The sequence below is a fragment of the Oncorhynchus keta genome, chromosome 4 (assembly GCF_023373465.1).
Source record: "Oncorhynchus keta strain PuntledgeMale-10-30-2019 chromosome 4, Oket_V2, whole genome shotgun sequence".
NCBI lineage: Eukaryota > Metazoa > Chordata > Actinopteri > Salmoniformes > Salmonidae > Oncorhynchus > Oncorhynchus keta.
The window spans coordinates 22,467,724-22,489,676 of NC_068424.1; the positions used below are offsets into that span (position 1 = coordinate 22,467,724).

Below are 21,953 nucleotides of genomic sequence, written 5' to 3' on the forward strand. Positions count from 1 at the left end.
AGTATAATTTGGACTGAAGCAATGTCAGCAAACCTTGTATAGCTCAGTAGTATTACTACTAAGTGTAATGAATCCAATTGATGTATTTTTTCTCAAGAGTGGAATTTACTTACCATGGATCATTCGGTGCAGCGGGAGGGGTATTTTGTTGGGGGGTTGCTGCCCCCAAAAATATTATAGTAGGCTACACTGTCCCGCGAATGTTGCGCAAAATCATCCCGCGTTTGGGTATTTTAAATGTAGTCAACCTACTTCCATAAAACCTAGTAATAAATTACCAGAAAGTCCTTGCACAGCAGAAAAGCATGTTTTGCAGTTGACTTGAAACTGTAAAGTAAACATGATTTACTTTGATTGAATAGGGTTCCTTCACTCTCAGAAAAAAGGGTTCTAAAAGGGTTCTGCCGCTGTCCCCATAGGAGAAACCTTTTTGGTTCCAGGTAGCACTCTTTTGGGTTTCATGTAGAACCCTCTGTGGAAAGGGTGAAAAGGGTTCCAAAATGGTTCTTTGGTTGTCCTTTTTTCCACATAGAACAAATGTTGGCTCCATGTAGACCCCTCTGGGAAAAGTGTCTACATGAAACACAAAAGGGTTCTACCTGGAACCAAAAGGGTTCTACCTGGAAACAAAAGGGGTTCTTCAAAGGGTTCTCCTATGGGGACAGCCAAAGAACCCTTTTTTGGTACTAGATAGCACCTATCTAACAGTCTTCACTCTGTGTGCCTGATTTCATCCCTGAACCACAATTGAAGAAAAGACACATGGAGGAAATAAAATCCTACATTAGAGGATTGGGACACGTCCCATTTCTCTCTCTCCAGGGGTCAGTGGGGCTGTCTCAGAATATTTCTCAATATCCCCTTTGGTGGAGTGCTCGGAGCAGCTCCCATCAGTACCTATCAGCCTCTGAGAAGCAGAGCATGCTGTGGGCTATTTTTTGCTCACTGAAAGAAACGAGAGGAAACTCAGCCGTTGCCTTCTTCCTGTTTGCTACACATTTGTTTGATGTGGTGTAAAACGCAATTGAGATGAGAATGTCCTGATCTTTTGTAAGCTTTAATCTTTTCTATCTCAAACTCGCTCAAGCGTTATCTCGCTCGCTAGCCCCTCCCTCTCTTGTTTGATTGCATTATTCTTTTATATCTGGGCTGTAGTGTCTTTCGTCCTCTTTGACCCCGGATGTTTTTAGTCTCTGTAAAGCAAAGTCAACTCTCTGTTTTCCCAAACAAAGCTAGAATCACCCTGAGGCAGAGGCAAACATCAAACAAGCTTGACAGGAGAGAGAGATGATTGTGGCTCACTGTTTTATCGGAGTGAAGCTGATGTCAGTTAGTCTGCTGACTTGCTGTCAACCTGTTCAATAGACCGACCAGCTTGAACCAATAAGTGCTCAGAGTCATTCCCAATTCAAACACCAGATTAAAATGATTGAAATCACAATCAACAACATAGCATTTCTATGAACCAGAATCTGTAGAGTCACTGGCTGTAGCCTCACAGGGCTTCCCTGGTGGTGAAGCAGTATTGAGTCTATCCGGGCCTGGATGAGTTAACCAGCCAGTGACCCATTAGTCGGAAAGCAAAGGCTAGCTTTTTCAAATAGAAATTTGCATCCTGAAGCACAAACTCCAAAATGTTCTGGGACACAGTAAAGTCCATGGAGAATAAGAGTACCTCCTCCCAGCTGCCCACTGCACTGAGGCTAGGAAACACTGTCACCACCAATAAATCCACAATAATTGAGAATTTCAATAAGCATTTTTCTACAGCTGGCCATGCTGCCGCGGTCATCCCCCTCTTCAAAGGGGGAGACACTCTAGACCCAAACTGCTACAGTCCTATATCTATCCTACCCTGCCTTTCTAAGGTCTTCGAAAGCAAAGTTAACAAACAGATCCCCGACTATTTTGAATCCCACTGTACCTTTTCCGCTGTGAAATCTGGTTTCAGAGCTGGTCATGGGTGCACCTCAGTCACGCTCAAGGTCCGAAACGATATCATAACTGCCATCGATAAGAGACAATACTGTGCAGAGGTATTCATCAACCTGGCCACGGCTTTCGACTCTGTCAGTCACCACATTCTTATCGGCAGACTCAACAGCCTTGGTTTCTCAAATGACTGCCTCGCCTGGTTCACCAACTACTTCTTAGACAGAGTTCAGTGTGTCAAATCGGAGGGCCTGTTGTCCGTACCTCTGGCAGTCTCTATGGGGGTGCCACAGGGTTCAATTCTCGGGCCGACTATTTTCTCTGGGTACATCAATGATGTCGCTCTTGCTGCTGGTGATTCTCTGATCCACCTCTACGCAGACGACACCATTCTGTATAATTCTGTCCCTTCTTTGGACACTGTGTTAACTAACCTCCAGACAAGCTTCAGTGCCATACAACTCTCCTTCCGTGGCCTCCAAATGCTCTTAAATGCTAGTAATACTAAATGCATACTCTTCAACCGATTTCTGCCCGCACTTGCCACCTGTCCAGCATCACTACTCTGGACGGTTCTGACTTAGAATATGTGGACAACTACAAATACCTAGGTGTCTGATTAGACTGTAAACTCTCCTTCCAGACTCACATTAAGCATCTCCAATCCAAAATTAAATCTTGAATCGGCTTCCTATATCGCAACAAAGCATCCTTCACTCATGCTCAAACATACCCTCGAAAGACTGACTATCCTGCCGATCCTCGACTTCGGGCAATGTCATTTTCAAAATAGCCTCCAACACTCTACCCAGCAAATTGGATGCATCTATCACAGTGCCATTCGTTTTGTCACTAAAGCCCCATATACTACCCACCACTGCGACCTGTATGATCTCGTTCACTGGCCCTCGCTTCATATTCGTCGCCAGACCCACTGCCCTCCAGGTCATCTAGGTCGTCTTTGCTAGGTAAAGCCCCGCCTTATCTCAGCTCACTGGTCACCATTGCAGCACCCACCTGTAGCACGCGCTCCAGCAGGTATATGTCACTCGTCACCTCCAAAGCCAACTCCTCCTTTGGCCACCTTTCCTTCCAGTTCTCTGCTGCCAATGACTGGAACAAATTGCAAGAATCACTAAAGCTGGAGACTCACCTTTCCCTCACTAACTTTAAGCACCAGCTGTCAGAGCAGCTCACAGATCACTGCACCTGTACATATCCCATCTGTAAATAGCCCATCCAACTACCTCATCCCTATACTGTTATATATTTTTGGTCCTTTGCACCCCAGTATATCTACTTGCACATTCATCTTCTGCACATCTTTCATTCCAGTGTTTAATTGCTAAATGCTATTTATTGCCTTACCTCCCTTATCTTACCTCATTTGCACACACTGTGTATAGACTTTTTTCTATTGTGTTATTGACTGTATGTCTGTATGTTCCATGTGTTGTTGTTTGTGTTGCACTGCTTTACTTTATCTTGGCCAGGTTGCAGTTGTAAATGAGAACTTGTTCTCAACTAGCCTACCTGGTTAAATAAAGGTGAAAGAAAAAAAGAAAGAAAAAAGTCACGCACACGGGGACACACACACTAATATTTGTAATTTCAGCCTGGAAGGTTGTGTTTAGTCAGCTCATTCCCTTCATGGTCTCTATGTCACAGACTCACCACTAATCCTACAGCAGATGAATAATACAGACTCATCACTACTCCTACAGCAGATGAATAATACAGACTCATCACTACTCCTACAGCAGATGAATAGAATTATGGTGGTGTAGCACGGGGAGTTTGGGGAAGGGGGCGACAGGTGCTTGACTCTTGACTTTATTGTATTGCTAGTCGATCACTCTCTCCTCATCCAAGCTTCTCCACAATCTATGCTCCTATTCTGTTTTCAGTTGGTATCATTGGTCGGGGCTTGTGTGCGTAATCTATTTCTCATATGTCCTTTCTCATCTCACAATTGTAGCGAAGGAGTTAAATGTGTTTAACTGACAGTATGTAAACTAATTATAAACCCTTTATAAAGTAAAAAATTATGTTCCAATCTCCAATTTCACCCGTCCTATATCACTTTTGGCGAGATAATATTCCCCATCTGCACATATGAACAGGCCACATTTGGGAGCGGTTCATTTCAAAATCGAATGCCCTTGTTGTGTGGCCGTACATTTTATTAGCGTTTATGCGCTCACAGTCTTTTTACCTCTTTGAATTCTCCCCTGGCATTTAGTTTACACCTTGACTTTTTGCCTGGCCAATTTACTATTTCTGTCATCTTTAGAGGTAAAAAATATGCGCATTGTTGTCAAGAAAATACACATTCTTTCACTATATGTAAATGTCGATAGATTATACAATATTTGCAGTCAACGTTAAGTTAATGAAGCTAAGGTTATGCAAGTCAGGGAAATATTGTTTCTAGTAAAAAGTTATTATAATTTACCATTATGCTATAATTCTTCTGATTACCTCCACACTGGCAGGTAATATGGCATCTTTTTACAAATTGATGCTAATGCATTCTGACAAGAATCTTTGCATTATGATGATGAATTTGCGTTAGGCCTACATAGGGCTGCTGCAGTGACCGCATTACCGCCACACCTCATTAGTAGCCTACCAAATGTGCTAACTGCCTGGTACTCAGCACTCTATTGTACCTCTAATCACTTTGACATCAATGCAAATGTATTCGAAAATGGAATCAAACACTTCATGAGCTCATGTTGCGCAACATTTCCATAGGCTATGCAGTTGGTGAGAAAACAGAGTGATGACCTCTACTGAATAGGCTAGGCCTATTATATTTATTTCGCAACTTTCCTAATATTAAGCACATTGCTTATCTTTACAACAGGAGTATAGCCTACCTGGCTGGCATGAAAATGAACCACGGGAAAGCGTCCTCCATCTGCTACTTAAGAGCAGAGATGACATGTATTCTTTCCCCACTGCCTCTGTTTCAATACAGCTGCATGATAATGGTCCATTCTAAATCACAGCAAATTTCACACACATATTATTTTGTATATGTAACGACAAGATTAAATCAAGAATAGTCTGATGGGTGACAATATTAGCCTATCACTTGTGAATGATGCCCAGTATAAGAAACAGACTTTTTCAAATCATAGTTGCACACATCAAGTAGCCTAGCCTATAGGTCTATATGTTTTGATAAGGTTTATATCACAACTAAAGTGGCCAAAAAAGGTCTTTAAATGAAGTACATTCATTTGCTTTACAAGGGGTTTAGAGCCTAACTGGCATACATAAACAGTGTGTGACTTTCAAGTTTAGGGAAGATAATTTTCACCATAAAAATGCACCTTTATAATAATCGCAATTGTAGTCACTTTTGATAATGGTGTTTTCCCGCTAATGGAACATTCCTGTTTATAATAGCCTACTGCCATGTGCTTATAATGTGAAGAAATGGCCTAATAGCTTATTAACATTTGAAGCTAAAATAATGATTTCTTTGTTAACCGCTCAACACAGAGCTGCATGTGCGCACTCCCTCAAATCGTTTGGAGAAAATATTTATATTTTATTCAGCTTTGTTCAATTGTATTCTTCATACTATTAAATAATATAAAATAATGCCACAGAATTCTAAGCACATCTTGTCTGCTAAATGAGGACAACTCAGATTATGCTATTCTGTTCTTCTGAAATAGTCTACATTTTCTTTATATCATCTAAAATAAATCATGGATTTATTGTGAAGGTGTAGTCGATATTACATGGATTTATTAGACTTTTTAAAATGGAAATGTTCCAAAGGTCTGCATCAGTGGCTTGTAGGATATGTGTGGAAGCCAGGAGATGCTAAATATGTTTATGTTAATTAACGGTCAATTACCGTGAGACCGACAGTTATTTGCTTGACAATCACCGGCTGATGAAATTTCGTGACCGGCCACAGCCCTCTTTTTTTATATTTTGTTCATTATGCAGACACATACTCATATCGTAGTTAGTCTACATCCCTTCCCTTCCAGCTTTTACATCCGCTTTTTCCTGAAGCTCGGATATGGAAAATCATTTTGGAGATTGGTATTGACGTTTTTATTGCTTATACTTATGGTTTTCATGGCAACAGGGTCCGGTCCTCATAGCTGGGCTCCTCCAATCTGTCACCTCTTTGGTTGGAATAAACGGATGGAGAGCTTATAGTGTGTCTGACAACCTTCTGCCTGGTCAGCAGTGCACACTGACCTATATTACAGATTGTAGATTAAACCAAGAGAAGGTTCCACAGGCTTACGGCCCACAGAGCCCATTCCAAACCCAGCTAGGATATACCCGTTGTTGACTGAGGAAGAATGAAATACTCTCAAAAGTGTTTCTCTAGGGGATGTGTATCTGGTGGACCTCACAGAGTCTTTGTATTATCTGTATTCATCGCAACGCTGAGCATTAATTGAATTAAAGCATTATGGAATGAACGCAGTGAGTTCAACGGCAGTTCATGGTGTGTTGCTGAGGGCATGTTTTTGTTCAAACAACTTAAGTGCGACTTTGACTTAGTTTCTGAGGGAGAAAGCAGTAAAGAACATAACTCTTAACTGGCCGTTACAGTAGTAGCTGATTGGGTGTGGTACATATTTGAACCCTGCATACTCTGACTGCCATGGGCCTGAGTGGCCATGTGTGGGTAGGGGTGTCATGGCACCTGTCTACGTGCGTGTGTGTGCATGCCTCAGCATGTTTACGTTTAATATGTCTGTTTGCCCATATTTTTGTGCATTAGTGTGTGTGTGTGCGCACATGTGTGTCTGTATGTGTGTGATACTGGAACCCCTGCACCATGTGTGTGGAGACCTGCAGGGGTAACTGAGCCCAGTCCCATGTTGTGGGTAAACACTGGTGATAAAGTATAAATAGCCCTAAAGCGTGTGTGTGTGTGCGTGTGTGTGTGTGTGTGTGTGTGTGTGTGTGTGTGTGTGTGTGTGTGTGTGTGTGTGTGTGTGTGTGTGTGTGTGTGTGTGTGTGTGTGTGTGTGTGTGTGTGTGTGTGTGTGTGAGTGCGTGCGTGCGTGCGTGCGTGCGTGCGTGCGTGCGTGAAAGCCACACTTCCCCAGCCAAACACTTCCAGCTATGCTGGCTAAAGTTCACATACGAACATTGCCCTTTCCTTACTACTAAGATTTATTACAGATTCATTACAGCATGGATACATCTGACATTAATACATATTCATTGTGATTATTTTGGAGTTAGCATGTGGGAATTATTAAATGGTAATAGGTTGTTTATAAGGTGTCAGATGATAAGCGAATGAACTGTAATGGAGTGTAGAGTGTCGTTTTCTTTACAGAATAAAGACGCATTTGATATTTTTTACTGACTTTGTTCTTTCAGACAGCTGAATATATTGAAGTGGTTGTACCATTACAGTGTGTTCTCAGGGGAACCCATATACACAACATTAAGTCCTTATGGTTTGTCAATGGAAAATGGGGCCATTATCATGCATATCAAAAATATAGTACTGTAAATTGTACTGCACTGTTGTAGTTACCAGTTACACCTCGATTCATTTAAATTTGAAAGACACTTGGTGGACTGTCACAATGAGACATTGAGGTATATTAATGCTGGGGCGAATGTGACGTGTCTCACAACTCGTCACTGATTTAATCTGAATTGAATCACTGCTGTCTCAAGGAAGCTTATTATATAGAGAAGTACTGTAGTGTCACCTCTGTTTCAACCTTGAAGCTATGTAAAATACATTAGTAGTCAAATCAATGTTGACTTTCACATTACAAGAGCTTCTTATCATGGCTGTTGTCCTAGATATGTTTGGCGTCGGCAGTGAGAAAGTGTACTTCATTGCTATGCAGGTTATTCTTGATTGATCCCAGATTAACACATATGGATCTCTTCCTCAGATTGACGGTGTGGTGGTTGGAAATATGATTATGTCTGCATTGCAGAAAGTATTCAGGGTACATATTATTATAGCATTTCATTTTCAATTGGTTAGATTTCAGTTGTATCTAGAAATGTGGCCATGTATTAGGGCATGTTTTGCAACTGTTGTCTTGTGTTGAATTATTTTATTATTATTTTGTCTCAGTCGAAATTCTTCCATCTTCTTTTGTGTGTATTTATTTGCTGTGTTGTAGGGTGAATCGTCATGACGACAGAACCAAATTCAGAGTCCAGCGCGGACCAGCAGGAGGCCAGTGCGGTTCCACTCCTGGAGGCGGACTCTTTCCCCCCGGCTGCCGCCCACAGCACGCCTGTCAGGAAGAAGCAGGTTAGCCACACCCACAAAAAATAGCACTGTCACAGAGTTTCTAAGCAAAGTAGACACGGCCAGGGTTTGGGAAGTTAATGAGAGAAGTGAAAAATGATTCCTTATTTGTTAATATTCTCTAAATCTAAAGACACAACCTAGATTCGAGTCAATGACTTAAGTAGTCAAACATGTTATTACTCCAACCTCATGAAAGTGACAATCCAAATCTAAAACATTTGCATTTTCATCAAAAACACTTTATATCGAAGGAGTGCCTTTGATTTAACTGCCTGCACATGCGCAGTCCGGCACAAGACGGCCATTAGACCTGATGACCAGTTTCTGAGCTTGAGCTTAGCTAGCCAGCGTTGCTATGACATCGCCTACAAGCATGATCGTGTATTTCTATTGGAGAAACCTATCTTCATACTGTATGTACTGTCTTTGGCACCATCATCCTCATTTAGCCTATACAGTAAATAATGTGGGAATAGGCTTTAAATGGCTGAATTTGAAACATTTGATACAATATCAAACAGCCACAGTAGTACTATTCAGGTTTATAATAAACAAGTGTCCAAATAACTTCTCCTTAAAGGGATACTTCTGGATTTTGGCAAAAAAAACGTTATCTACAGCATCATGACTGGTTGTGTTCAAGCCCCATTAAAAAGTCATTTATTTTTCCTATTTAAATAATGTATTTATTATTAGGATCATCAAAAAAATTGCCCCCACTCCCGAATGTCATGATGTAATTCACAAAGACATAAAAATAGAAAGTTAATCTGAGTAGATACAGGGCTTCATTGCCAAAATCCAGAAGTATCCCTTTAACATTTCCATCACATTCATCCGGCCCACCAACTATTTATTCCACTTGACCAATCGTGTCACACCCTGTTGAGTCCAAAACAACACATTATCATAATCAACACACTTTAACATTCTCATCACAGTGCTATGTTAAAACCTGTGCCCCCCTTGTCCAGAAGGGCGAGAGAGCGGAGGGAGGCGTGGTCCCACAGGAGAATCAGCTTGATCCATCGCAGGTGGAGGAGGACAGGACCTCACACAGGTCGTCCACCAGTAAGCTGTCCAGGTCTCCTGGTGGAGGCCGGAGCGTTCGCAGCTACAAGACCATGCAGTGCAAGGTCACCCTACTTGATGGCTCCGACTACACCTGTGTGGTGGAGGTGGGTGGAGGGGGTCACCACTTGGGGTTGAGGGGAGTTTTGCAGGTAGGTGGGTTAACGTGCGTGTAGGGATGGGTTGGTGTGTGTGTGTGTGTGTGTGCGTTTGCGTGTGTTGCAGAGTTCACCAGGGATCAGAGGGGGCAGGACATGTATTTATCAAAGTTAGTCTCACTGACTTATAATTTCTTTCTCAAGTCATACTTTGTGGGGTTTGCTCAAAGTTGTCTTGAAATTATTTTTTTATCACGCTGAATTGATGACGTCTCATTCTACAAAGTCACCTCTGTCTACATGAATTGAGTGGACATTAATGGTCTTGTTCTACTGGAATACTAACGCTGCCAATATAGGTTAGCAAGCTTATCTATATGCATGGCTGTTCCTTTATTTCCTGTATTATCTGATCTTAACATAATTAAAGACTATGGAAGCTTGCCCCAATGGAATTCACTCTGCTTTTAACATTATTGTAATAAACTCCCCTTAGACCTAATACTTGGCTGTATACATTGAAAAACACCCCATCCCCCACTGGCGCATAATCAGACAGTTTTTTGGCCAACATTGGCGTTTTCCCTCTAAGCAGACATCCATCACTCTGTATAAATCTGTCCATTCCTACACATTTACTGCTTTGTCTCCACAAAAAACAGAGGTTCTGTTCTTCAGCTTCTAGCCAGCTCTGTCGACCAACTACTGGAGAAAAAACCAATCTATTAGTGCAGTTTGAGCCCCAGACTGGATATGGCCAGATTAGTCGGTACATTCAATGGAAAAAGATAAAGCATTGTGGCCGGTTGGCTCGATCGTTTGTTGGTCGCTCTGTGTAGGTGGCCATGGGAAAGCGACACTGCGAAGAGAGGGGTGTGGCCCCGGGCTAAACATGTTGCAGTGATTATTGACTGGCTCTTTCCCTGGCAGAGAGGACAGAGGAGAGATAGGGGGGAGAAAGGTGGATAAGAGAGGGGAGGAGAGCGATGAGGGAGGAGAGGACAGAAAAGGAAGAGAGGGGATAAGGCAGGGGAGGAGAGATATGGTAATGTTTTGGGGGGATAGAGGTTAGGAGTGAGGGGATAGAGGTCAGGAGAGAGGGGAAAGGAGAGGTAGAGAGGAGAGTGGAAAGGCTTGAGGGGAGAAGGGAGATGGATACACTCGGTAGAAAAAAGGGTTCCAAAATGGTTCTTTGGTCGTCCTTTTTGGTTCCACATAGAACAAATGTCGGTTCCATGTAGACCCCTCTGGGAAAAGTGTCTACATGAAACCCAAAAGGGTTCTACCTGGAACCAAAAGGGTTCTGCCTGGAACCAAAAAGGGTTCTTCAAAGGGTTCTCCTATGGGGACAACCGAATAACCCTTAGATTGTAGATAGTACCTTTAGGGAGAGGTGAGAGAGGGACAAGAAGTTTACTGAGGGGATAAAAATAATGAAGCGGGTGATAGCGTGACATCCCCTCCTCTCTCGCAGTGACATGCACAGTGTCACGTCTGTCACAGGCCACTCCGCTTCTGGGTCACATGGTCTGAATCATCAATGTCGCTCTAACCTCCCAAGTCACCTCTACAACATTCCACTTAACTACCCATCAGCCCCATCAATGTCACAACAACACTCCTATAGTGAATCCAAGTCCCCCCCTCGCCCCTACCGACGTGCTCGGAGGGCCCTCCATTGTCACGTGTTGCTGACAGAACTCTGAGAACGACTTCCAGTGTGAGTGGCGATGGGATCAATAAACCCATCAACTTCAGGACACACTCGTTAGATAGTTTTTAAAAAGCATGAAAATCAAGTAAACAAATCCCCCCTGTTGTTTTACAAGATATAAACTTGTTCAACAGTTCAACATTTAATGTGGGAGGTATTTCATCTGTTAGCTAATACATGTGGCGTATAATTAGGCACGCCTCTCCATTCTTTAGTAGCAAATTGCGCCAACTCCATAGATATTGCGGTGCGTGTCGGGATAGTACTTCACTCTGAAGCCTTGCTGGCTTGGCCGAAGCGGCTATCTGAAGGTCTAATTAGCCCCTAAACCCTCGATCATTTTCGCTCCCTCAGCTTTGGGACACGTGCGCAATTGGCGGAGGCGCATGGGAGCGAGCAAATCGAGGGCCAAGGAGAAGGGAGTGATTTGAGATTGAGCCCTAGTAATGGATGTAGTGCGGTAGAGGAGCTAGGGAAGTGGAAACACCTTTATCTCTCCATCTCTGTTTGTCCTCATTGTTCAGGAGCTAAATTCTTTGTTTGGATGTTGTTTGGGTCACTCAGACAGTGAGTGACATCGCTGAAGTGCTCCTTCTGGTGATTGGAAGGGGAAATTAAGGCTGCAGAGATTATCCTCTTTAGCGTTAGCTGTTAGCTGCCCATGGCTAATGCACATAGTTTATATTGTTCCTATATTACTGGGTGTTTAATAAGGTTGTGGTGGTTAAGTGGTACCCCAAGTAGAGGTCGACCGATTAAGATTTTTCAACGCCGATACCGATACCGATTATTGGAGGACAAAAAAAGCCAATACCGAATAATCGGACGATTTTTTTAACATTTATTTGTAATAATGACAATTACAACAATACTGAATGAACACTTATTTTAACTTAATATAATACATCAATGAAATCAATTTAGCCTCAAATAAATAATGAAATATGTTAAATTTGGTTTAAATAATGCAAAAACAAAGTGTTGGAGAAGAAAGTAAAAGTGCAATATGTGCCATGTAAGAAAGCTAACGTTTAAGTTCCTTGCTCAGAACATGAGAACATATGAAAGCTGGTGGTTCCTTTTAACATGAGTCTTCAATATTCCAAGGTAAGAAGTTTTAGGTTGTAGGTATTATAGGAATTATAGGACTATTTCTCACTATACCATTTGTATTTCATATACCTTTGACTATTGGATGTATTGCCAGTGTAATACTATAGCTTCCGTACCTCTCCTCGCTCCTACCTGGGCTCGGACCAGGAACACAATGACAACAGCCACCCTTGAAGCAGCGTTACCCATGCAGAGCAAGGGGAACAACTACTCCAAGTCTCAGAAAGAGTGACGTTTGAAACGCTATTAGTGCACACCCCGCTAACTAGCTAGCCATTTCACATCACATCATTACACCAGCCTAATCTCGGGAGTTGATAGGCTTGAAGTCATAAACAGCAGAGCTGCTGGCAAAATGCACAAAAGTGCTGTTTGAATGAATGCTTATGAGCCTGCTGGTGCCTACCATCGCTCAGTCAGACTGCTCTATCAAATCATAGACTTAATTATAACATAATAACACACAGAAATGCGAGCCTTAGTTCATTAATATAGTCGAATCCAGAAAACTATCATCTCGAAAAAACAAGACGTTTATTCTTTCAGTGAAATACGGAACCATTCCGTATTTTATCTAACGGGTGGCATCCGTTAGTCTAAATATTCTTGTTACATTGCACAACCTTCAATGTTATGTCATAATTACGTAAAATTCTGGCAAATTAGTTCACAATGAGCCAGGTGGCCCAAACTGTTGCATATACCCTGACTCTGCGTGCAATGCACGCAAGAGAAGTGACACAATTTCACCTGGTTAGTATTGCCTGCTAACCTGGATTTCTTTTAGCTAAATATGCAGGTTTAAAATATATAGTTCTGTGTATTGATTTTAAGAAAGGCATTGGTGTTTATGGTTAGGTACACGTTGGAGCAACGACAGTCCTTTTTCGCGACTGTGCACTGCATCGATTATATGCAACGCAGGACACGCTAGATAAACTAGTAATATCATCAACCATGTGTAGTTATAACTAGTGATTTTGATTGATTAAGTTCAATTCTAGCTAGCAACTTACCTTGGCTTCTTACTGCATTCGCGTAACAGGCGGGCTCCTCGTGAGGAAGGGGGTTAGAGCGTTGGACTAGTTAACCGCAAGATTGAATCCCTGAGCTGACAAGGTAAAAATCTGTCGTTCTGCCCCTGAACAAGACAGTTAACCCACCGTTCCTAGGCCGTCATTGAAAATAAGGATGTGTTCTTAACTGACTTGCCTAGTTAAATTAAGATTAAATAAATGTGTAAATAAATTAAATAAATTTTAAAAACGGCCAAATCGGTGTCCAAAAATACAGATTTCCGATTGTTATGAAAACTTGAAATTGGCCCTAATTAAACGGCCATTCCGATTAATCGGTCGACCTTTAACCCCAAGAGGTCGTACGACCTGGGAAATCGCTTGACTGCATTTCACAGTAAATCAAGGAGATGAGCATTTTCCTCATTTATACAGTACAGTCGGAAAGTATTCACAACCCTTTGTCTTTTTCCACATTTTGTTACGTTTCAGACTTATTCTAAAATGGATTACATTGTTTATCTTTTTCTCATCAATCGACACACAATACCCCATAATGACAGAGCAAAAACAGGTTTTTAGAAATGTTTGCAAAACCGGAAATATCACATTTACATAAGTATTCAGACCCTTTACTCAGTACTTTGTTGAAGTACCTTTGGCAGCGATTACAGCCTCAAGCCTTCTTGGGTATGACGCTACAAGCTTGGCACACCTGTATTTGGGGAGTTTCTCACATTCTTTTCTACAGATCCTCTCAAGCTCTGTCAGGTTGGATGGGGAGCGTTGCTGCGCTGCTATTTTCAGGTCTCTCCAGAGATGTTCAATTGGGTTCAAGTCCGGGCTCTGGCTGGGCCACTCAAAGACTTTCAGAGACTTATCCCGAAGCCACTCCTGTGTTGTCTTGGCTTTGTGCTTAGGGTCATTGTCCTGTTGGAAGGTGAACCTTTTCCCCAGTCTGAGGTTCTCCGGAGCAGGTTTTCATCAAGGATCTCTCGGTACTTTGCTCCGTTCATCTTTCCCTTGATCCTGACTAGTCTCCCAGTTCCTGCCACTGAAAAATATCCCCACAACATGATGCTTTCCTCCAGAGATGACGCTTGGCATTCAGGCCAAGGAGTTCGATCTTGGTTTCGTCAGACCAGAGAATCTGTCTGACCAGAGAATCTGTCTGACCAGAGAATCTTGTTTCTCACGGTCAGAATTCTTTAGCTGCTTTTTCACAAATTCATAACCGGCTGTCATGTGCCTTTTACTGAGGAGTGGCTTCCGTCTGGTCGCTCTTCCATAAAAGCCTGGTTTGTGGAGTGCTGCTGAAATGGTTGTCCTTCTGAAAGGTTATCACATCTCCACAGAGGGACTCTAGAGCTCTGTCAGTGTGATCATCTGGTTCTTGATCACCTCCCTGGTCAAGGTCCTTCTCCCCTGATTTCTCAGTTTGGCCAGGCGGCCAGCTCTAGCAAGAGTCTTTGTGGTTACAAACTTCTTCCATTTAAAGATGATTGAGGCCACTATGTTCTTGGGGACCTTCAATGACACAATCTTGTCTCTGAGCTCTACGGACCATTCTTTCAACCTCATGGCTTGGTTTTTGCTCTGACATGCACTGGTGTGTGCCTTTCCAAATCATGTCTAATCAATTGAATTTACAAAGAGAGAAAAAAATTTAGATTAAAAAAAAAATCCATTTTAGAATAAGGCTGTAACGTAACAAAATGTGGAAAAGGGAAAGGGGTCTGAATACACTGTGAAAATATGTGAAAATATGGGATTTTCTTTTCTCTTGTGTGTTTTTAGCTGCACACACACAAACACACACGCACAAACACACACACATACGCACACGCACACATTCACGCACATACAGTACACACACAGTTATTTTGTACTTTGTTTAGCTTGGATGGGATAACTTCTGTGTAGCCCATGTCAAGTATTCATTCTGACACTTGGTTTGTTTTAACACACCTCGCTACTACTCCAGAAACACTACAAAATAACCCAGTTTTAACACACCTAGTCCTCTACAAAAAACGTTACAAAATATAACCCTTCAAATCTTTGTCCGTTTCAAGGTGACATATTTGTAAGAAGTCTACTGTGTCAGCCCCCTTTACCCCTGGCTTAATTGGGCTATTTTTACAAAGCGTTAAGGCATGTTGCTAATTTAGAGCTAGCAATAGGAGCCTCACAGGTTCACGTATCGTGGTTCTGAAAGCCTTGGATCTCGCCCTGCGAGGGCCAGGCAAGGTAACAGCCATTAGTACAGGGATCAGGATGTGACACAACATGGTGTGATGCTGGGAGATGGGAGTGGAGCCCTTTTGACAGGCAACCCCCTCCCCCTGTAGAGAGTGGAGTTATGGTAGGAAGACTGGCACCCACAGAGGCAGACGTGTGTGTGTCTGAATACTCTTTCCAGTGCCTATCTTTCATTAAATGGCTCCTGACCCCGTTGGAGGAATATATCACAATTTAGCGCAATGACACACCATTATCATTCAGGAGGGGTTAGATAATAGAAAAATGGTCTGCCGCAGTAATCTGTCCAATGTATGCTTGTAGCATTTCTAGAATAAGAGTTTTTCATGTGCTTTTCTGTGCAGAAACGGGAGAGAGGCCATGTGTTATTCCACAAAGTTTGTGAGCAGCTTAACCTCCTGGAAAAGGACTACTTTGGCATCACATTCCGGGATATCGAAAACCAAAAGGTGGAATTTCTCTTTTTTATTTTTCTGTGTAATTAGGGGTATTTTGGTTATTTTGTAGAGGTGAATTGACACGGACCTCTTGAATTCTCCCAGAACTGGTTAGACCCATCTAAAGAGATGAAGAAACAGATCAGAGGTGCGTGGAATATGGGTATTTGGATATTATTCTCTGCATGGTTTGAATGTTAGCCAGCATGCTAGTTACTCAGGCTGAAAGGATCTATCCTACTGTTCAATGGTCATTTGAATGACCCGCTTGTTTTTGTACGCTCCAGGAGTCGCCTGGAATTTTTCATTCAACGTGAAGTTTTACCCTCCAGACCCTGCCCAGCTGTCTGAGGATATTACAAGGTAACACTTTCTCTAGTTTCACCTTCGGGAAGCTGTCCACTATGTCCTTTTTCAAGAGGTTTGCTATTTTTGTACATTTGGGATGTCTACATTCACCAAATAGCTGTCTGAGTCACCTGGGATGTTTTTATTCTTCTGTCCTCAGGGTTTTACATTAGCATAATGACACATTTTTTTAATCAATTCATTACTGTGCTTTGTGCATTTGGCTGCCAATTAACTCTCTCTTTCTCTTTGTTTTCCTTTCTCTCACACTTCTTTTTCTCTGACAAACTCCCTTCCTTACTCCCCTTTCTTTTCCCCACCCCTCTTTCTCTGTCCCTCACCCTTCCTCCCCCTCTCACTCTCAGATATTACCTGTGCCTCCAGTTGAGAGATGACGTGGTGTCGGGGCGTCTGCCCTGCTCCTTTGCCACCCACACGGTGCTGGGATCCTACACAGTCCAATCAGAGCTGGGGGACTACGATCCAGAGGAGTCTGGGACAGATTACGTCAGCGAGTTCCGCTTTGCCCCCAACCAAACCAAGGAGCTGGAGGAGAAGGTCATGGACCTGCACAAGAACTACAAGTCAGTCTGTCTGTCTAGAACAGCAAGTCAATGTGTCTGTCTAGAACTACAAGTCAGTCTCTGTCTGTCTGTCTAGAACTACAAGTCAGTCTCTGTGTCTAGAACTACAACTCAGTCTATTTGTCTGTCTGTCTACATTTTTCTGTCTTTCTGTCTATATAACCTATTGGAAGAGACGGTCATGGACTGAACAGTTACTGTATAAAAAAACATACAAAACCCTCTGTGTGTGTTTGTCTCTCTCTCCAGAGGAATGATGCCAGCTGAGGCTGAGATGCACTTCCTCGAGAACGTGAAGAAGCTGTCCATGTACGGAGTGGACCTTCACCATGCCAAGGTAAAGGGGCCGTATTCAACTTATACAAACACCTGTTATTGACCCCAACCCTGTTGTTGTTTTTTCAAAATGTCTGCTCTGCCATGAATTGAAAAAGCCCTGTTATGACCTGCATGATTCTGCCTGGTTCCCTGTCCTTTGACCGCCAGCAGCTTGAATAGCCATTTGGATCTTTGTTGTTTGAATCCTTAGATCCAAACCATGGTGTTATGTACTGCCCTAAGTGACACATCAAACCCCACAAGTGCAGGGAATGAAGGATATCACTTACATAGGCTTTGAAATTAACTAATTTAACCTTGCTACCAAATTCATTATTTTAGCCTGTCAAAGGTGCGTACACTTTTTATGGTCTGCGTATCACTAGCTAATGTCCTCTCTGGTTTGTGTTCAATTTTGTTCTAGCTGTTACTGTGTGCCTCGGTTGGTTGTTAATGTTGTTTGCAATGTCAGCTGGGAATGACATTTTAGGACTAACTAATCACCTATCTACACAACACTGTTATATAACCAAGCAAATCAAAAACTGGCCCAATTCACTGGCATAGATTTGAATGGACATGGCACGGTTAGATAAAAGAACATTGTCAGACTGAATATACTCAAGAAGCAATAGGAGAGGAGAAAGAGCTTATTTTAGATTTTAGCTGAACCTTTTACAAATATGGTTATTTTTTGTCTTTAACGAAGAAACATTGTTTGGAAAATTGTATTTCTGTTGCCAGCCATGTAAATATAGCCTGACCCAGCTATGTACTGTGGGTTATATCATCTGACCTCATGTAACCCCAACGCACCATGAGGAAAAATCGTTCACCAAAAACCGTTTCACAACACCTCCTAGCACCAATTGCATCAGAGAGTAAACAGTGTTTTGTCATGAAAATAAAAACATGAACTAATGACATGCACTTATGATTTTAATTCATAACCAAATAAGGGAATACATAAAAATACTCATAACAGACTCACTGATGGCATGGAAACCTTCCCTCCGTTTGGTCAGATCAGACTGTTTTTATCTTTTCTTGTCTTATTCTTACTGAATGGCCTAGTTGGTAGGAAGCCTGTTTGAGTGCTTGTCTCCAGCTAAGGGTGAGGTAAGGCTTGCATTTTGTTTGTGTGTATGTAAAGCTACATGTATGTTACATGTGTTCCTGTCTGAAAACCCCTGTCTTCGTGCATGACCATGGACTGTTAGAGTCCATCGTTTAGGGCTGTGGGTTTGTCTCACCACATTGTGGATGATTGTAATTGTAATTTCTTAGGTGGCTGTTGTGAGGTGTAGGATATCACCCCCCCATGGTATACTGCATCCCCTCATAGCCCCAGTGCTCATATCCCACACACGGAGTTGTGGACCACCCTTTGTCCCCCCATCTGCTCTGTGGCAGCCTGACTGTGCTCATCTGCAGACTTCAAGACCTTTTGGGGAAGGCCTCATCATTGTGATGTCATGTGACTAGTATTCTCCATTTTAATCCCACATTTAGGCTACATCCAATATCCACATTAACATGCCTCTTGAATGAAGCAACTAGGCATGGACATTGGAACATAGAATTAGACTTTAGACAGAGTAGATGAAAATACCTCAGCTTTGCTCGTTACTACCATAGAACTACTTTTAAATAGCTATGACACGTACATCACTGTGCTCTGTAAATTGGCTCTCAATTGCTTCCTCCCCTCATCTCCTTAACTTCATCTGCACTGATTGGAACGTGACAGGTAAAAACATTATGGTGCAAGATCATGATTAGGCTGGCTTTCACCTGCTCAGTTCTTTCAGCTGAGTGCAATGAAGGAGAGGAGGCAAGGAGAGGACAGACTTCTTAGACAATTGAGAAAGAGCCCAATACTTGCTCCTGGCTAAGCCAGACAGATAACTAGTGAAAGTAGGAGCTGTGAAAAGAGGCGATTTAGGATAAATAATTGGTTTCCGGTAATGTAGGTTATTTTCTTGTCTCTTGAGTTCTTGGTTTGGCGACGGTTTGTGAAATATGTTCATCAACATTACGACAGCTCTCATTATGTTTTCATTTCAATTATCCTTTTTTTAGAAAGCTCATTTGAATCCTTCATTGAATAATGCATTGTATTTGGCTTGCCGTATCGCCAGTCATCTCAGGCTGCCTCACTTCTTTGTAGGAGAAAGTGGTGGTGTCTGATAATGTCAACCATTTTTGTTTTAAACAATCAGAAACTTTTTTTAGCCTGGTTGTCAATCTGTTTTGGCATTAGTCAACTACTCTGCTGTTATCATGTTTGGTAGAGTCTAGAAAAGATTAGGAATAAGTCTATGGGCATACTGTAGACCAGGGCTATTAGAACTCCAGGCCTGGAGGAACGAAACACTTCTGGACTCTCTGGGCCAATCAGTGACATTCAATCAATCAATTAATTACTAGTTAGTAAACAAAACCAGGAGCCCTTTGGCCCTTCAGGCATGAAGTTGAATATCCCTGCAAACAGTAAACAAAGGACAACAACCAATAGGTGAGCTGACTAAGACCAAAACTGACTGACACCTAGGCTTCCTCAATGTGAGATTAGTAACAAAATTCCACAAACTTGACCAAAGTTCCCAGGTTTTTTCAGAAATCCCACTTTGTGGAAGTTTCAGGAATTTTGCAACCCGGACTCTCATTTGAGTAGTGTCAGGTAGTTAACCACGCTTCCTGACATTCCTTCCCAGGATTCTGAGGGTGTTGAGATCATGTTGGGCGTGTGCTCCAGTGGTCTTCTGATCTACCGCGATCGCTTGCGCATCAACAGGTTCGCCTGGCCCAAGGTCCTCAAGATCTCCTACAAAAGGAATAATTTCTACATCAAAATACGCCCTGGAGAGGTAAGCATATCAGTATAAGGCCCTGCTGACATGAAAGCAATGTCCCGATCCTGTTTCATGTATGAAGGTAGTATGCACATCACATAGAATGGCATCACATAGAATAGCATCACATAGAACAGGGTTCCCCAACTGGTGGCTCGTGTGCCCGAATTTGGCCCACGGGTGGTTTTATTTGGCCCTCCAAGTATTCAGAGCAAAAATAAATACAACATTTATTGTTGGAAATAAAATACTGTAAAAACACCAGGAAATTAGCGCCAAGTGATTTTAATTTAAGAAATCTGTTCCTAAGTATTCCCACGTGTAAGAGAGAGACACATGATCATATAGAAATGTATGCAAGGTTTGAAATTATTATCTTTTAATCTAACATTATATCTGTGACTTGTTGCAGTCAACAAATTACATGTTCCGGCACCCCGACCATCCGCTCAAGAAATAAATTGTCCCGCGGCCGAATCTAGTTGATGATCCCTGTGTTTGTGTGTTTTTTCTGTATGTTTTGTCATCAGTTTGAGCAGTTTGAAAGTACAATTGGGTTCAAGCTCCCCAACCATAGGGCGGCCAAGAGATTATGGAAGGTTTGCGTGGAGCACCACACCTTTTTCAGGTGAGACCTGGGCCACCACCTCAATGTGTAGACATCTGCCATTTCAGTGAAGGGTTTTGGATGTAAATCTATAGTTATTGAACATTGTCTTGGTTAACTTCATGCTGGGTTGGAACAATTGCCTGCACACACTGCTTCCCTGCAGGACCATTTACCCATCCCTGCTGTAATTGTGTGTCTTTCTTGACCTCTAGGTAGATTAATGTCTCCTCTTTGTTCTCCTGCCCTCAACATTCCTCTCTGTCCTCTAGGTTGGTGTCTCCAGAAACTCCCCCCAAGAAGTTCCTAAACCTGGGTTCTAAGTTCCGCTACAGCGGGAGAACCCAGGCCCAGACTCGACGAGCGAGCTCCCAGATCGTCCGCCCAGCACCCTGCTTTGAGCGCTCCACCAGCAAGCGCTACATCATGTCTCGCAGCCTGGACGGAGGTTTGTAGTCCCATCAACCTTTCTCTTTGAAGTGGTTAGGAATGAAGGAGGATTGTAATCACATTTCTCCCCATAGAGTTTGAGTTGGGGAAGCATACTACAGGACAAAGCAAGCTACGAGACATTATTAAACAACCAAACCTAAATCATCACACTTATGAAAATCATATGTTGCCCTTGTCCTCCGTGCTCATGTCCACACTTTTCTGAAGTATTTGATTCTAAGCTGTCCAAGTCAGAGGGATTTACAGTACCCAGACCTGTCATTGGCTTACAAGTGTCACTGGTGTGAATAGGGAATACTTTCCCTTGAATATCCCTAGAACGATAGTTGATATTCTCCACAGAGCCATTTTGGTCGCCGTTTGTCTTGAAAGTGGTCGCTTGCTTGACAGCTTCAACATTTCCTAGTCTAGGTGAACGCTTAAGAGAACCTCCGTAAGCAGCCGTGCTGTGAAGGCTCAAAAGCCTCAGTATGCCGCTCAGACTAATTACAGTTTTTAGCCATTGTTATCTTCGCCGCTCTGCACTCACAATGCCTTTTCATCCCCTGGAAGCACCCAGGGCCGTCCCTCACTCCCCTGTCTTTATCAACCAGTCCCAAACCACGGGTAAAGTCCTTTATTTTTCAAGCCTGTTCACAGAGGAAGCCGCAGATAAATTGCTCGTAGTGACGACGGCTATGTATGAAGAGAGAATCGAAAATATTGTTTATTTTATATCCCCTTCTGAGGGAACGGATACTCGCCACAGGGATTTACCAGGCACCCCATTGTGTTGTTTTGTCATCTTCGCTTGACGATGCACCCTCTGCTTTTGTTCTCCCCCGTTCGCTGATTAATTGGAGAATTTAGTTTTTTCTTGTATT

At 42.5% G+C, this 21,953-nt stretch overlaps 1 protein-coding gene across 17 annotated transcripts in view; it reads left to right on the forward strand.

The window, feature by feature from the left end:
* Positions 1–21,953, forward strand: part of epb41l3a (erythrocyte membrane protein band 4.1-like 3a) — an 83,160-nt gene that overhangs the window by 38,568 nt on the left and 22,639 nt on the right. For 10 of the 17 annotated variants that reach the window (XM_035756152.2, XM_035756146.2, XM_035756202.2 and 7 more), the window contains exons 2-11: positions 8,081–8,214; positions 9,189–9,392; positions 15,833–15,937; positions 16,031–16,088; positions 16,213–16,288; positions 16,639–16,857; positions 17,107–17,194; positions 19,893–20,045; positions 20,561–20,658; positions 20,910–21,085. In XM_035756152.2, coding sequence (XP_035612045.1) covers positions 8,092–8,214; positions 9,189–9,392; positions 15,833–15,937; positions 16,031–16,088; positions 16,213–16,288; positions 16,639–16,857; positions 17,107–17,194; positions 19,893–20,045; positions 20,561–20,658; positions 20,910–21,085 — 1,300 coding nt within the window. In that variant the 5' untranslated portion in view covers positions 8,081–8,091. The remainder of the gene's footprint in view (positions 1–8,080; positions 8,215–9,188; positions 9,393–15,832; positions 15,938–16,030; positions 16,089–16,212; positions 16,289–16,638; positions 16,858–17,106; positions 17,195–19,892; positions 20,046–20,560; positions 20,659–20,909; positions 21,086–21,953) is intronic. The other 7 variants (XM_035756169.2, XM_035756277.2, XM_035756218.2 and 4 more) reach the window with 4 other exon arrangements.